General features: G+C 35.7%; 1 protein-coding gene and 1 long non-coding RNA gene across 4 annotated transcripts in view; one reads left to right on the top strand and one right to left on the bottom strand.

Moving 5' to 3' along the window:
- The first annotated feature begins 300 nt into the window (after positions 1 to 300).
- On the top strand, positions 301 to 2,246 carry LOC149503570 (uncharacterized). Its single transcript, XR_016323684.1, has 2 exons — positions 301 to 425; positions 623 to 2,246. It is a non-coding gene; the product is annotated as an uncharacterized LOC149503570 (long non-coding RNA).
- Positions 1,788 to 17,034, bottom strand: part of LOC149503569 (uncharacterized) — a 29,863-nt gene continuing 14,616 nt past the window's right edge. Inside the window, exons 10-11 of one of the 3 annotated variants that reach the window (XM_089730470.1) lie at positions 12,264 to 12,437; positions 1,788 to 2,013 (exon numbers count right to left, since the gene is read on the bottom strand). In XM_089730470.1, the coding sequence (XP_089586596.1) occupies positions 12,274 to 12,437 (164 nt within the window). In that variant the 3' untranslated portion in view covers positions 1,788 to 2,013; positions 12,264 to 12,273. Of the gene's footprint in view, positions 2,014 to 10,453; positions 11,004 to 11,614; positions 12,438 to 17,034 lie in introns of those variants that run through there. The other 2 variants (XM_089730475.1, XM_089730467.1) reach the window with 2 other exon arrangements.

The following is a 17,034-nucleotide window of genomic DNA, read 5'->3' as shown; positions in this document are numbered from 1 at the left end:
CCGGAAGCTGTAGAATTCTTAGCTGCCATATAAGATTCAGAGGAAGACCAGCGACTTATTTCCCTTTCTTTTAAGTATGGTGCATTGGAACCAGTTCATATTTTAAAAAAACTGATAATTTGGGGAAAAATGTAGTATAACATTGAGGTGGACGAATAGTTTTTTTTATGGCAAACGCTCTCATTTTATTATCAATGGAATTCTTGGATCGATATGCACATGTCGGTTCTCTATTTGACGTGTTTTCTATGTCAATTGTCACTGTCAAAACAGGTGTGACTGTGTTGGTATTAGTACCTACGGTAGATACCTATTAATCGTCTTCACAATATTACGTCTGCCTTTAAAATACTATAGTGCAATAGTAATTTTAACTAGTAGATAAGTACTTAATAGTTTGAGAATGGTCGTGATGGTGAATATAAGTAATTCGGAATTTAACATTTTAATGTATTTCATTATAGGTATCGAACCTACAATTTCAATAGTCTGTAAGATACTGTAATTCAGACGTCGATTAGAGTCATTGTTTTCGTATTAAACAAATTCGTAGCTCGGTAATGAAGTGTCAATATGTTTCAGTCTATACAGTAATATAACTAGTGTTTACATTACATTTTAGGTAAGAAGATATATGTCCAGCTATACCAGGGGATATGGATATGAGATCCGACCTCTTCTAGCTGCAGCTATATCTACGTATCCCTTATTCTTCGTAACAATATGCTGCGACTACATTCCAGTTAAGCCATTAATTCTGGCTTAAAAGCTTGAACGGTTGTTAACTATTGAATAAACCTTAACATGAGGTAAATTGTAAGACATGAAAACTGTATGCAATAAAAAAGCCATTTGATTATTTTTTATGAAAAATATTTGTATGTAATGTGAAATAGCTCACCAGTGTTCACAGTTGTCTATTTGCAATGGGCATTTTTAAACAGTGAATACAGTCCAAAGTTACTTCAATTATAATGATAGTATTTCATGTTCACCTAGACCTTCATGTTCAATTTTTCACTTTATTGTAATTTTAATAACATAATATTCCTAAAGAAAATAATAATGATGATTTCACTATATTGAAAAGCACTAACCATTTTACCCAATCTTTCTTGTATCAAACTTGTATTGTGTTATGAGAAATTATTTATTGAGTATTATACTAGTTAATTTGTACTGTACTCAACAACAGATCGAACTTTGTGTGTTTATGACCTTTTTGGAAGCACATTTTAAATCTTTATTGAAGTGTAAGCATGGTTTGTTTGTCTACATGAACTGTCAATCATCTGGTTAAGTATTCTTATTGATTGGAGTTATTTTGACTGTTCAGATAATTATTTAACCCTAGCTTTTCATCATTCCCTTAAAGAAATAATTGTTTGTTTGCTTTTACCGTTGTTCATAGTAAAACAAACCATGCTAAATTAAATAGTAACTGTGATGGAGCATTAAAAAACAACAATGATACTTCTGACCTGATATAACCCAATACTTTTTAAGACAACAAAGATGTTGTTTTAAGATGTATGAGGTCTTAAAATTCATAGATTATTAAAATTCATCTCATAATAATCTAATAGATTTAAGGCTTTAACTTCTATAGTACTCGAATCATTACGTACCTAACTTATGTTACTTCATTGTACCATTTACGTAGCTCAAGTTACTTTTGAGCTATAATTTTGTTCGGCAACCAGAATTAATACCATATTCTGCTGATATATTGTCATCAACTTATCATAAAAAAGGAATCAAAATTCACAATCAAACAATACATTACATCTAATACAATTTAAAAACAAACCTATTAATTGCTTTTTTAGAATCGCATTTAAGTCTTATTATAACTAACGATATAATTGGTTACGTTTGCGCATTAACCAAAACGGTCATTGGACTAGGAATATTTCACTCTTGCACTCATAGACACTGTCACTTTGCTTTTCACTACTGTGTTCCCATTGCTATTGAATAAATGTTCACGTAAAACCGCCATGTAACTGGCAGCTGTAAATAAAAGATGAAATTACAAATCAATAATACGAAAAGGAATAAAACGCGATGCTTTTTTACATTTTTTTCGCTCATTGCTATAGTTGAAACATCTATTAGTCATCAGTCGTTAAATATTCGCTGTGCATAAGGATTGTTGCATACCAAGAGCTTGAAGCTGTATCAAATGTTACCTAGCTATCCATTAGTTACAATTTTATTGCGTCCACATTTCTAATTGAATAAAATTAAAATCAATGCTGTGCAAGTTGCAGCAGTTTAACGGACGTGTAGCCACGGGAAGTTATGATTAAGAAAGTATTAAGTATTAAGAGTATGATTAAGAAAGTATTAAGTATTAAGAGTATGATTAAGAAAGTATTAAGTATGAAGAAAGCTTCAATAACAATTATATTGGAGAAATTAGTTAATGCTCATAATTATTAATAGAGACAATTGTGGTCTTTGCCTAAGTCGATCTTATCTTCACGCATTTCAGTTAAGTTATTCATTTCGTTGTCTGCACTAGAGTAAAGAATATATTAGCTATGCGAGCTTAAAATAATTTAGCTCAGCTCTTGGTTTGCAACCTATATTGGCCTGAAAATGTAAATGGAAGAGGAGCTTCACTGAAGTGTTACTGGATGCGGACGCCCCGGTGTCGGTGGTCGGAGAAAATTACTAATTCATGCCGGAGGAGTTTCAGACTAGATTAATCGTAATCACAAACACCTAATTTTATCAAAAAATCCTCTTTAAAAAAATAGTATATCGCGGCGACCACTGCATCATCTTCAAATTTATCTTAGACCACGAATCGTACATTTTTATTTATTTATTGTTTTGCATTTTTTATTTATTTTGTGTACAAGCATACTTTCTCTCACTCTCGAAGCCACCTTCTTAAATGGAAGCTATCGCAACTCTGGGACTTGTGTGTGGGGGCGTTATTTTAGTAAAACAAAACAACTTTAGCGAATTTTCCACGCCGTTGTTTGCGTATTTCCTCACGAAACTTTAGTTGTCATGCGTAGTTCTCATAACAGTGGCACCCCACTTGGCTGTTACCACCCCTTGGCTGTCCCCGTAAAAACAGCCAAACATGATCTTTCGTTTCCGGCTCACAAATAGTGAATCCATGTTTCGTTAATTATTATGAAACGCAAACAGCTTTGTGAAATTCTGTCTCGTTTGTTTCTGCGCGTCAGAAAATATTATGGGCGCTTACAAATCTTCCTCTGCTATAAAATAAACAGTAACACAACGATCTGCCCAGACTTTTTTAATCATTTGTTCAATCAGTACCGATGTCGGCGTCCCGTGCGGGGGTCGTTGTTAATGGAAGTTCTTCCACGCTTGAGCCCAGCACACCAAAGCGCGTAGAATGTGGAGAAGCATGAACTCCCAAATGTTGTTCTCAGATCTTGATATACCAGTTCCGTAATTAAAAAAAATCAAGCAGATATTACCGCGCGAATTTCAATTTCATTCAATTTAAGAACAGGTTCCGACGTGACGCAAACAATGGACTTTTGTTTTGAAAAAACAAAGGAATATATTATTTTTATTATTACTATTATAGGTTGGGGAAAAAGTTTCTTCGCATTTTTTAAGAAAAATCACATTTTTAATATAGTTTATTTACATTTATTTTATTAAAGTATGTAGGTAGGTACAATTTTGTTCGATAAGTTTTTGGCATCTTGTAGGTAAGGACATGATCCCATTGCTATAGAAATTTTAGGGCTTCTGATCAAAATACCGCGACAATTGGTTTTGGCAGTCCTCTCGTGGTGTTAATCTGACACTGCCTAAATAATTCTGAAGAGACCGAAACAGATGGAAATCTGAAGGGGCAAAGTCAGGACTATACGGCGGATGCATTAACACCTCCCAGCCAAGCTCTCTTAATTTTTGCTGAGTGGCTAAAGATGTGTGAGGTTGATTAATTATCTCAACTTCTTGCTTTAATCTCATCAGTTGTTTGCAGTAGAGTTCAGAATCGATGGTCCTGCCTGGTTGGTGGTAACAGCTCATAATGAATAATACTCTTCCAATCCCCCACACACAGCATCAACTTGTTGCGAGTTAACCCGGGTTTCGGCAGTCTGTGAAGCCTGACCAGCCTTTGACGACGACCTTTTTCGCACGTTCTTGTCGTACGTGATCCACTTTTCAAATGCGCCAAAACTGTTTTGGGGTCAATTCCCAGTCCTTCAGCTACGTCGCAACTACTGATGTGCCGATCTTGCTCCACTTTTTCAAAAATGACATCCATTTTATCCGTAATACGGCGACCAGAGCGACGTGCAACTTTGACATCAAAATTTCCGGCTTGAAAACGATTAAACCAAATTTGTGCTACTCTCACAGACACTGCACTAGGTCCATAAACATTGCAAATTTTTTTCGCGGCTTGCGTTGCATTTTTACCTTTTTTATAGTAATATTTTAAAATGTATCGAATTTTTTCATTAGATTCACTCATCTTGACAGTGCGAAAAATAAATAAAAATCAAACATTTTCCTAATTTGAATTTGGAATTAACTTCTTTAAAATTTAAACTTTTAATGATACCAAAACCAGCCAGATATAAATTGTATAGCCAAAGAGATTTTGTTACAAGTTCATACATACTATAATGCGAAAAGACTTTTTCCCCAACCTATTATCTAATGGCTGCCCGTTTTTTTTTATTAGTCCAATGAATAATTTATGGCATTATCATAATTTATTGAACACCTCTCGTAAACTTAGTTGGACTTCCACACTGTCAGCCCGTCTTCCATAATCGAGGTTGCGTTATGCAGTTACCCCCCGCCCAAAAAGCCGCAAAGGATCTCTTCACTCTGCCGAAAAGTGGCAAGATTAGAAGCCCACTTTACTTTCCAAACAATTTGAACCTGAAGAATCTGGACGTTTGCTTCAAAATGCGCCATACCCTCAAAAACTACCAATACAATTATAATATCCCCGGAGGACTCCGTAATCTAGTGACTAACAAAATGCGCTATGCCAGATCGTCGAGGAACTTTTCGACACGCGACTCTTTGGACAAGTGTAGAGGGACTTTGTTTGTGTAGGTAGATTTTAGCTCACCTTCCGCTGAACATGTCGGTTACTAATCAGCTGGCGACATTCAAGTTGCTCTTGGAGCCGAGTGTTACTCAGGTAAAAAGCTATCACACCGAGAGTTGCTCCTCCTTCAGCCGAATTTATAGTTTGAAGCTTCTTGGCTTCTGACTTCAACAACGGCCTGTTCTTCACATTACGGGTCAGATTTTCATTAGACCATCCCTGCCAATGAGTACTGTTCGAACTCTTTTGGATGGGCATATGTATAATATCTATTCATATGCCTAAATGTCAATATGTGTATGTATGTTCCCTATAGACTTCGAAACGCCTGGATCAATATCGATGATTTTTTTAGGAAATGGCCTAGTGAGTTAATTTGTATTTGGTAGCGATCGGTTCATAGTTAGATCTTTTGATAGTCCAGCAAAGTGGGCCAGGTTAATAATGGAATCGCTTGTTAGACTAAAGGTAATATTTTCATTTGATCCACCTTTGCTATATGAAACTTGAATTACAGTTGAAAGCTACTTTCCGATATTCCCACTAGAACGCATGAACCGGAGAAAAGTTTCTTAATCACCGAAGATCAGAATGCTCACAATCGAGAAATACTACACTTTAGTCACACATCTAAAAAAAAAACCCAATAAACTTGTGACAAATGTTTTTTCGGATCGTGTACTGTATTTTTCCCTTGCCAAAACTTACCATACACCGTCCGTTCAGATAATCCTGTTAAATTTAACGCTTTGCATAATTATTTACAGTAACGAGGAAGCTTTCGCATTGCATTTCGATAGCAGTGTGTAACAAAAACTTGATCCAGAATTAAAAATAATCGTCAATGTAATCAATATAAATAAGACAAAAGCAAAAAAACATGATTATAAGGGCTTGTAAATATTTAGTTAATTATGTAATTACACAATTCTACGTAATCATTAAAAATGTGAAGACATCATTGAAAATTAGATTCAGGACATTAAGATGCAGATATCTTACTAATCACTGTTTTTAACGTTTCAAATGGGCAAATTCTTTGGTTTGAATTTTTTTAATATTAACATTTCTTCTTAAAATGTAATATCAATTATAATCTAAAAGTTACGTCACCAGGAAAAAAGAAATCAGCTACATAAATCAAATGTGACTATGATTCTGAAGGTTAAGATAATGGCCATAATTTAAGAACACCTTAGTACCCCTAATAACCGCAGTCTGGGTTATAGGGGCTTATCAACTCTAATATTCGGGCTTTTCGAATACTGTTTACAACGCTTTTTGTTTTTATGCCAAGTTTAAATGACGTCGATAGATCACAGGTTTTTATTACACGCTGTTTAAAGCACAGGGAATCTGGGTTAAACCCAGGTTAAATCAGAAAAAGTCCCTTAAAACAAATATGGATTGCGTAATGTATGATATTTTTTAATCGAATTCATGGGCGGTTTTTTTTATTACTTTATGTTATGGATAAATATCATCCTCAGAGTAAATATCGTTTAATTTCTAATAAAATTTCAAAAATAGATGGATAAATTGCCATATCACAATATATTTATTAGAATTAAATTAGTCACAAAACAGGTACTATTACATGAGATTAAGATCGAGCCAAACATTTATCTTGAATTAATTTAGTCAAATTTATATAACTCAAAAACAATGACAGACTTTTCTTTTAAAAATAAATTAAGCATTTCTCTTAAATACAAAAAAGTGAGATGCTGTAAATTTAAACATTGAAGGATAAACAATAATTGACATAAAAATTGTTAAAAACATTTTTCCTTATACTAAATCAGTCATGGATTTTATATATAGGAAATATTGAAATGACATTGTTGTGTAGTATGCTAACACTTAGTTTAGTAACACAGCTATTCAGTCTTATCGTTTCATGAATAATAATCAAATTCAAAATATGCAATATACTTAAATAGTGTTTTAACAATAAAAGCAACAAACTTGTCTAGTATATTTTGTACTATCATTTTCTTCAACTTTCAGTCTTAAGTGTTCTCAAATACAATACATTAAAAGTAACTATCAGACTTATAGTAATACTGTATTTTCATTATATCAGTCTTTAATCTCTTCATAATCGTAATCTAATTTTTAGTATTTAAAATGTTTGAAATGAGGTTCGGCTGTAGTCAATGAATATTCCAAAACATTTCATTCTTGGGCCATAAAAACCAATCCAAGCTGATATGTGAACTTGAATTGATTTTGATAATAAATGTGAGTGGTATTTGCACTCATAGACATCCGACCACGAATAAATAAAACAGTTGCCCGACGAACGTTGATCATAATTCAATTTAAATTCCTACGTAACGGTACATGTGATAAAATATCAAACTTAAATAAAAAAATCAAATTAAATAACACTAAATGAGTTAAGCTCATCTGATTAGATCGACGGTAAGATATCCCTATACTTTAATATGAAATTTATGACTTTGCTAAATTTGATGAGAGTACATTTTTTATTGCTCTGAATATAGCTCGAATTTAAAATTAATACATAGTTTTATAAAGACAAAATGTTATAACTTCGTCGTTTGAAGATAGTGAATGTTAAAAAAATAAAATCGAAATTATCACTATAAACTTAATAGTTAGTAGATAACGAACAACAAGTTAAAAAATCACCAAACAAAACCACATAATATTTTTCATTAATTCTTGAAATCATTATATACTTGCCGTGATAGGGAATTCCAGGAATGAGATGACTCTGTAACAGCTATTAATGCCCCTAAAGGGGGTTCAATCGATGGATATGGTGGAAATTAACGATGACTCCATCGATAGATACCAACTACTTTTCGTATTTAATCCAATAATAACAGTAAAATATGACCCGTTGGTACCCCTTTCAACTTACAAAAATAATTCTTCGATTGATTTAACTATAAACTTAGAACTAACGTTGTAAAATACCTTTTAATTTGTACTTTAGGGTGTACAGGTCAAGATGGAAGTGATCCCTGTCTATGTATATATAAAAATATTCTAAATTATGAAATATTCTATTTTTGGACGTGCAAAACTCACTTAATTCTAAAGTAGATTTGGCGGCACGTTGTAAATATTGATATACAAATTGATGTAAATATTGTTTTCTGTAACAGCTGTGGTCCTAATCAGGTTTAGTATTTTGCTTGATTTCCAATTCCTATTAGTACTGATTAAAATAATTTTACAGTAAATTTAAGAGTAACAGAATAAATATATTTGTTACTATACATAATTTGTGGAAATCAGTTTTTGTACAAGTATAGGAAATACACATCGAGATCAATTTTGTGGTCCCTTTTTTTATTATATACTTTATTTATTTTTACAATTACTTTTGATACTACTATTAATTTTGATAATGGTTGTGATAAAGTCGACATTGGTCGATTGTTTGTGTAAGTATTATTACGTGACACTCAACACTCAATTATTAGGACAATTAAGGTAGATTTCACTATAACATTTCACTTCTTCGCTTGCTTGAGGCGATCCGTTAAGCGCCCTGTAAACGATCAAATTGTTTGTCAAATTATTTGACAGTATGCAGCTTTGTTTGATGCGTTTGTCTAACAGTCTACGTGTTTGATGGAAATCTTAATTGACGGCGTGCTTGACAAACATGTTTGAACGTGTATGGGAGATCTCAGTCGTTGCTCGACACGGGCGAGGAGAAAACCGAATCTACGGGCAAGTTAACAAACTTGTTTGATCATTTATTTATGCTATTGTTTGATGAGAACGTAAAGTTTGACAAACGAATTTGACCGTTTACAGGGCGCTTTAGCCTCTTCGATTCATGTCGCTATTCACTAGTTTCATGTCGCGTGTGCCACGCTTTTATAGTGGTGTCAACCATATCTACATAAAAATTTAGCAGAACATTCAAGAGATGTGTCAGTTAGTTGCAATATCCGTTTTTGCTATTTAATGATAGACAGGCATTCCTAGTATCGGTATAACACCGTCGCCTCCTTAGACATCGATATTGGTATACTGGCCTAACACCTTCATTTAATCTATCAGACAATAATAAGAACAGTTCTTATCAGTTCAGTATCACAGTGAATGGTGGGCTGTAAACTAAACATTCCAATTCTAGTTGCTGAAATAAAGATGCTGATGTGGATGTGCAGCGTAATTCGATCGATCCAGCCTCGATAATTTAAAATAAAATGGTAGATTTAGAAATAATCACAGTTTAAATGACTAGATCGGTCAACCCTCAGTCATCGAAAATGACTATACCTACTCGAGTCAATGATAACTCATTTAGCACCACAAGCAATTGCACTAGTCAAAATGTCAGAGGCACACTGGCCACTGTGTTTAAAAACCCCACTATACAGTACGTGCAGTATTAAAATAAATTGAACAACACTGCAACTGGATTCGTGGGATCTTAACACCGCAGTTTTGATAGAATTTCTGTCATCAGGCAGTTTGCAGTGTTTTTTTATGCTAAGAAATGTACATGACAAGGGAAATTTAAGACGAGTGTGGTAAAACCATATGTTTTTTTTTTTTTTTTTTGTGTTAAGTGTAGACTTGCATTGTGTACATGAACATTTAAATCTTTTAAATATAGGTATTATTTTACTTTCCATTACTATTACGAAATTACAATTTTTTTCGGTTTTGCTCCCCACTATGAAAGTTATTAGTAGAGTGACATGTAAATGATTAATACACTCTTTACAAAATAATTACAGCCGTTTTAATTCTACATGGTCGTTGTTCTGTACGTCTGTTGTTCCTACGAATGAAATAATTGAGACAATTTTTCAATTACTTCTCACTACTGGCTACCTAGATCACTGATCCTTAGCTACCAACTCCTAGCTTGAATACTGGTGACATCTTGCCTATTTTTGCAGTGAACCCACCGTGCGTTTCGCTTTAAATAGTCTGCGACTGAATTACATAACATTATCCGGCTTACCTTGTACAATAGTTACATGAGAAGTATCTATTGAAGAAATAATGCTCTTGTATTGGACAATGCTTGTAATGCAGTGGACGATTATTGTGTTAATTTTTTCATTTTTTATTTTTTGTTAATTACTTCAGAGTTATCAGTGTTTTTATTCATTTTGTCATAACTTTCCGATTTTAAGAAATATCGCAGCATTATTGCCCTGAACATATTTAAGATGATAGTTTATATATTTCAGAATAATTTGAGTATACAGATCAAATTTATGAGGGTAATTTTGGTTTCCTTACTGTCCCTTTCAATATGTGAATTCGAAATTACAAATAATGAAATGGAAAGAAATAACATAAATATAAAAAAATAATCGGTACGGTACGGTATATACGGTAAAGTTCTAGTAAATAATATACTCTTCATGCTTATTATCTTTTTCTTAAAATATGCATTTTTTTGTTTAAAATATATACCATGTATATTTATGTATATTTGATTGTTTTAACTAATACTAAACTAACACTTAAGAAACAATTTAACAATTTTGGGTAAAAAGTTACTGTTACCACAACTCTATCCTAGGGTTGTTTGCTTAAAAGCTTTTTCAACAATAAATTATATATTTGTATAAATTTAAAAAAGTCTACTTGTTTAAAGCTCAATATTAATGTAAATCGCAATGAAATCAGGCACAGTACTTTGTTTCAGTTAACCTTCAAGTTACGTCAGTACACTAAGCTTTTTTGTTTCACTCACAATCAAAACTCACATAGTCTACACCCGATCCGACAATAATGCTCGTGTCCACCGCGTTAGATCACTTTAACTTTTAACTGGTCGCGATGCGAAGGCGATGCCTGAACTTGTTTCGGAAACAAGTCCTTGGAGATTGGTATTTGGCAGTCATCCAGCTTCTGGACTATATGTCTTTGTGCGTTGCAGCTTGTATCGTTGCGTCCCGGTGCGGCACAACTGCATACAAACGTAATTCCTTTATATTTTGCGTTACGGGTATTCATTGCACCAGTGCACTTATCTTCGCGCGCGCACGGCGAGCCCAGAGTACTTACGCGGAGCGCACGTGTTTCGCGGTCACGAGCGACGATTTATTATATTTACTTTGCCGGCGTGAGCAGAGCGTGTACGAAGTTACTCATATGATTCGCCGATGAATAGTGACGGTTAAATATATTTTTATGAGAGAAGCAGCGCGAGCGCACGACTTTAGTTAGAATACTAGCCGACGCATCGCATATGCACTAGGTTTTTTCGCAAAAGTTTTGTGCTCCAAAAATTGGATCTTAATAATTTGTCATCGTTTTTTTTTAAAATCGCCTGTTTAGGACCACATCTGCTTTCTAATAATAATTAAATTAGCATTAATTTCAAAAATAATTTCGCATGTATAAATTATAAATTCCATTAAAACATTATTCATTAATTAATTTTGTTCAAATGCTAAAACATGTATAAAGTTTGTACTTTTTCAGAGGACGGCACAGTTACTATGAAATAAATTTGTAAATAATATTGATAACACACAACACACTACTTTGGCATACCAAACATTCAGAGGTAATAAATGAACTAGCTGCAAACATTTATTAAGAAATCCTCAAGCTATAAGGATTCGAAATAATGGTGTAACATAATTTGAAGAATGGGTTGCAAAACACCTTCGCCAACAAAATGTACAATTTGTATAAAACGATAATTTTTTGCTTACTTTATAATACAACAACAATATTTATTAGTAAGCCAATGAATATTTTGAACAATCTTAAATAAATTTCGCGTGAAAACGATGTTTATATTTGCATAAAAAAATATTCAAAACATCTATTTATAATTATTTCCGTTACTTCTTGAATTCAAATAAAGATATTATCATTGTTATCATATTCGCATCATAACATAATAACATACGCAAAAGCAGCACAATATTAATGTTCTTCGTCATTAAATTTATGACACTCGTTCCAAAACATAAAACACATGCAAAAATTACAACAATAATAAAAATTTTTTTCAAAAATATCATAAAATAGTTATTAAAGTAAATATTAGGTCAGTGTAACATGAAAACTACCGTGTCCCCCTTGTTTTAATTAATACTATAAATGGGTATTAAATTCAGTCTTATCATATATTTCAATGGAAAATAAATTATTTTTCAACCTATTCTCGTATTCAAATTAAGTTCGGCAATAAATCTCTTATCGAAAAACGTACCTATCGGATGCTATTGAAACGGCGGTGGTGGTTGTGGATACCGCATCACCATGTTATATTGGAAATTAAAACCGGGTCCGTTTTGATGCATGTTTGGTATGTTTGGCATGTTCGGCATGTTCATCTTCATTCTCACCGGTTGCTTTGAAGTCGACTGCGTGGGAGCTGTAGCAACTGAAATATTTAGTTATATTTCATTAGGATCGTTCAACACTCACATGGGACTGTCTCTACGGACTTGAAAAACGAGATAATCTTTAATCGGTTGTGCGTCTGCTGTTACTGCTATATATCTGTTTCCCGTTATCGTCGAGATAAGGTTCAATGACATTTTTTAGCTTTACAGGCCAGCAGATTGACATGAGATATGTGAATGTTTCGATATATTTTTTTCGAATATGTTATGATGTTTGAAGTTTTTTTTTATTGTCTTCGAAAGCAGACATGCGTACAGCCTAGCTTTGAAAAAGGGAATGCACATCGCTTTATTCTTTCAAAAAAAGACAGCATCTGGGGCACAACGTGGAGGTGAGTTAATTCTTTGTTCCATGGATGAGCGCAATGGTTTCGGAAAGCACAAAACTCTGTTCAGGCAGCTGGTGGCACGATGGTAAAATAGAAATGACGGAGATGTTTAAAATAATTACTCGGAACATATGATGATACTACACAAAGAGAACCAGTCTCTGCGTAGACAAAAATTTAGAGACTATAACTAGTCAGGTCATAAGTATTGTCACACAGTAAAAACTTTTCTTTTAGAATGCTGGCCACAAAAAAGTTTATTGAATTCGAATTTCGAATTGTTCATGAAAATAAAAATGTATACTTTTAGAATTTTACTCATTTTTAAATATGGAGTGGAAGCTTAAAGAAGACCGTGTTGCAGTTATTGCGTTGCATCGTTGCGGTTACGCGCCAATTCAAAGTTTTAACATACTGAAAAATTTGAATATAACCAAAAGATTCGTTTATCGTACCATCAAACGATACAATGAAGACTAGTGTAGATGACAGGTCAAGAAGTGGTCGCCCTCGGTCTGTTAGGACTCCAGTAGTGATAAAAGCTGTGAAGGCGCGAATTCAAAGAAATCCCAAACGTAAGCAGAAACTGTTGGCCCTTCAGATGGGGTTAAGCAGAACCACGGTGAAAAGGGTGTTAAATGAAGACTTAGGGCTTCGGGCATATCGAAGAAAAACAGGACATCGTTTGAATGCTCGTCTAATGGACCTGAGACTGAAGAGATGCCGCGCTTTGTTGAAGCGGTACGCGGGAAAAAAATATCGGGAAATTCTTTTTTCGGATGAAAAAATTTTTACCGTAGAAGAGCTACAACAAACAAAATGATAAGGTGTACGCACACAGTAGTGAAGAAGCGAGCAACCGTATTCCGCGTGTCCAACGAGGTCATTTTCCATCCTCGCTCATGGTATGGTTGGGAGTTTCTTATTGAGGCTTAACAGAGGTACATTTTTGTGAGAAATGTGTAAAAACGAATGCAGTTGTGTATCAAAATACAGTCCTGACGAACCTTGTGGAACCTGTTTCTCATACCATGTTCAATAACAGGCACTGGGTATTCCAACAAGATTCGGCGCCAGCTCATAGAGCGAAGAGCACACAAGACTGGCTGGCTGCGCGTGAAATCGACTTCATCCGGCACGAAGACTGGCCCTCCTCCAGTCCAGATTTGAATCCGTTAGATTACAATATATGGCAACAGTTGGAGGAAAAGGCGTGCTCAAAGCCTCATCCCAATTCGGAGTCACTCAAGACATCCTTGATTAAGGCAGCCGCCGATATTGACATGGACCTCGTTCGTGCTGCGATAGACGACTGGCCGCGCAGATTGAAGGCCTGTATTCAAAATCACGGAGGTCATTTTTAATAAACTTTAGTGTCATAAGAATCTATGTTTTGTTAAGTTCATTTTGGTATATGAATGGTTACATAATGAATAAACTTGTTTCAATTATTTTACATTAAACATGTGACAGAATTTATGACCTGACTAGGTATAATATCATCGACAGCCTTTTTTTCTACCTATTCTAGTAACCTCGAGGGGTTATTCTAGATTCACCGAACTACACTCGCGAGCAAAAGTTTGGAATCACTTACTTGAAATTGGTTCCGCGCGATCTTGTGTACTAAATATTTTTTTAATAATCATAAAAATGACATCATTTTAAAGGTTCCACTCTTAGCTTTAAGCTGATACCGATTTCATTAAAATCAAGTAAGTATTTAAGAATATATCCCGGATTAAGTGAAGGAGTAACGAAAAAATCTTGTTTCAATTATTTGATACGTCGCGAGTTGCGACCTATTGACCCCTATAAAAGCACCTGTTATCGGATTTTCTTTATCAGTTGACTTTCACATGTTGATCGGTACACATCTCCGCTACTTTTGACCCTTTACCTTGTACGATAATGGAGACAACACCTACAGAAGCAGCACAAATCGTAGCGCTATTGCAAGAAGGGCTCAGCCAGCGGGTGGTCGCTCGTTGGCTCCACATAAGCCAGTCCTGTGTTTAGAAAGCTTACAAGCGCTTTCGGGAGTCTGGTCGCTTTATCCCGAGACCAAGATCTGGACGGCACCGGTACACATCGGAGAGGGATGATCGTTTTATCGTGTCAACCACTCTCCAAAATCGGCATTTAATTGGTGTCGACGTCCAATAGGAGCTCCGAGATGTTCGTGCGGAAGCAGCCAGCGAGTGGACAGTTTGTCGACGACTCAAGCAAGTGAATTCAACTCCAAAAAGGCCTGCCACAGCCCCGAAACTCACGGTAGTTCACCGATAAGCACGCCTTCAATTTGCTCACACCCATCTTGATTGGTAGGTTGAGCAATGGAGGCAAGTCCTGTTCTCCGAGGAGAGCAGGATGTGTTTACACGGTAGTGACCGAAGAGGTCAGGTCTACAGGCGGCCTGAGGATTGATTTGCGCAGTGCTGTTTCACTGAAACAGTGGCTTATGGGGGCGGCTCTTGTATGATGTGGGCCGGCATTTCCTTCGACCGTAAAACCGAGCTTGTTTTCGTGCCTGGCGGGGGACGCGGAGGCGGTATAACTTCGGACTGACACATTTCCGATATTCTGCTGGAACATGTCGTTCCCTGTGCGGGATATATCAGTGATGACTTCCTCCTTATGCACGATAACGCTCGTTGTCACACTGCCCGTGTAACAACTGAATACTTCAAAGAAGTAGGTATCGCCACATTGGACTGGCCAGCGCTCAGCCCTGACGTGAATCCCATTGAGCACGCGTGGAATGAACTGAAGAGGAAGGCTCGTGCCAGAACTTCTGCTCCTTCGTGTCTGAATAAGCTGAAATCGGCGTTGATTGAGGAGTGGGAAGGTATCCCACAAAAATCAATTCAGAAGCTGATCAGGTCTATGAATTATCGTCTTCGAGCAGTTAATAAGGCGAGGGGAGGGAACACAAACTACTGACACTTAATTTTAAGGCTAAACAAAATTTTTATTTATTAATTTTCGTTGTTTTATTCATTCATTATTTTTCCATGTTTCTTTGTTTTCCTACCTCCTTCACTTAATCCAGGATAGCTCCTTAACTTCTGGCTCGATTTGAATGAATTTGGTATCAATTTAAAGTTAACAGTTGAACCTATAAAGTGATGTTGTTTTTATGATAATTAAAAATTTATTTAGTAAGCAAGAACGCGCGTAACCAATTTCAAGTAAGTGATTCCAAACTTTTGCTCGTGTGTATAGTAGGTGAGCTCACAGGGCTCAAACCGGGAGTTTTGCTAACACTGGCCATAGCAAGAGCAGTGCTTCGCAGAGTCTATCACCAGATCGGAAACACGACCCACTGAGAAGATCCGGCGAGAAAGTCAGTGGACTGTGTCTATTATCGGTTAATTTACTCGTCGAGGCCTTCGTCGCAAGCGACGGGTTCAGCGAAGGCGGTGACTGGTCGACAGCCTGAAAAGCTTTAGAAGTACATAGGAGCAGGTACGCCACTTAAGCTAAAGCTGAGCTTTGTAGAAGAGAGATGTTGTTTTATTGCTTAGAAATGGGGTTGAGTGATTACTGGAGCCCATAAACATCAGTACGTGAATTCCGTTCCACATAAGTTCATTTATATGGTATAATAATTAAAAAAAAAAAAAAAAAAATTCCAAGACAAAAGTCTCATATTGTGTTAGTATTACAAATAACTTACGAACTATGTTAGTATTTAAATAAATCAATCAACTCCGTCCCTGGTAGCCCCATCAAGCAGCATGTAGAACATGCAACTTGATGAACCTACCCAGGGTCGGGCCATCCAGTCTTTCAGCTAGTACCCTCAAGACGTTGGTGCTTCCTCCTACTCTACGCATAATGGATGCCACCTTTTTGCGCATTATCGCGAAGTAGTCATCCGTGTGCGCATCGGCGAACATGCCTGATGCACTACAATAAGGTGGAAGCCTCAACAACGCCCTGAAGGCATTATTATATTGTATGCGCAGGGCATTATCCATTTTCTGGGTATGAGTAGCCCAAAGACCGCTTGTGTAAAAGGTTTGGCAGTAAGCCTTGAAGAGGGTAATTTTGACCGGCACTGAACAACCTGCAAATCTTTGTGCCACTACATTCCCTCTGACAGCCAATGCCTTGCGTTCCTTTTCCATGTCCATATCATCTTTTAATTCCTCAGTTACAATATGCCCTAGATATTTGAACTGTGTTACTCTTTGTACAGGTAAGCCACCGAGCATTAGAGGCGGGACATGAGGTGGACTTT

Source organism: Bombyx mandarina, chromosome 01, assembly GCF_030267445.1.
Source record: "Bombyx mandarina strain Sakado chromosome 01, ASM3026744v2".
Classification (NCBI taxonomy): Eukaryota; Metazoa; Arthropoda; class Insecta; order Lepidoptera; family Bombycidae; genus Bombyx; species Bombyx mandarina.
Note: the sequence above shows the minus strand (reverse complement) of the source record. Positions and strands in the feature narration are given on the sequence as shown.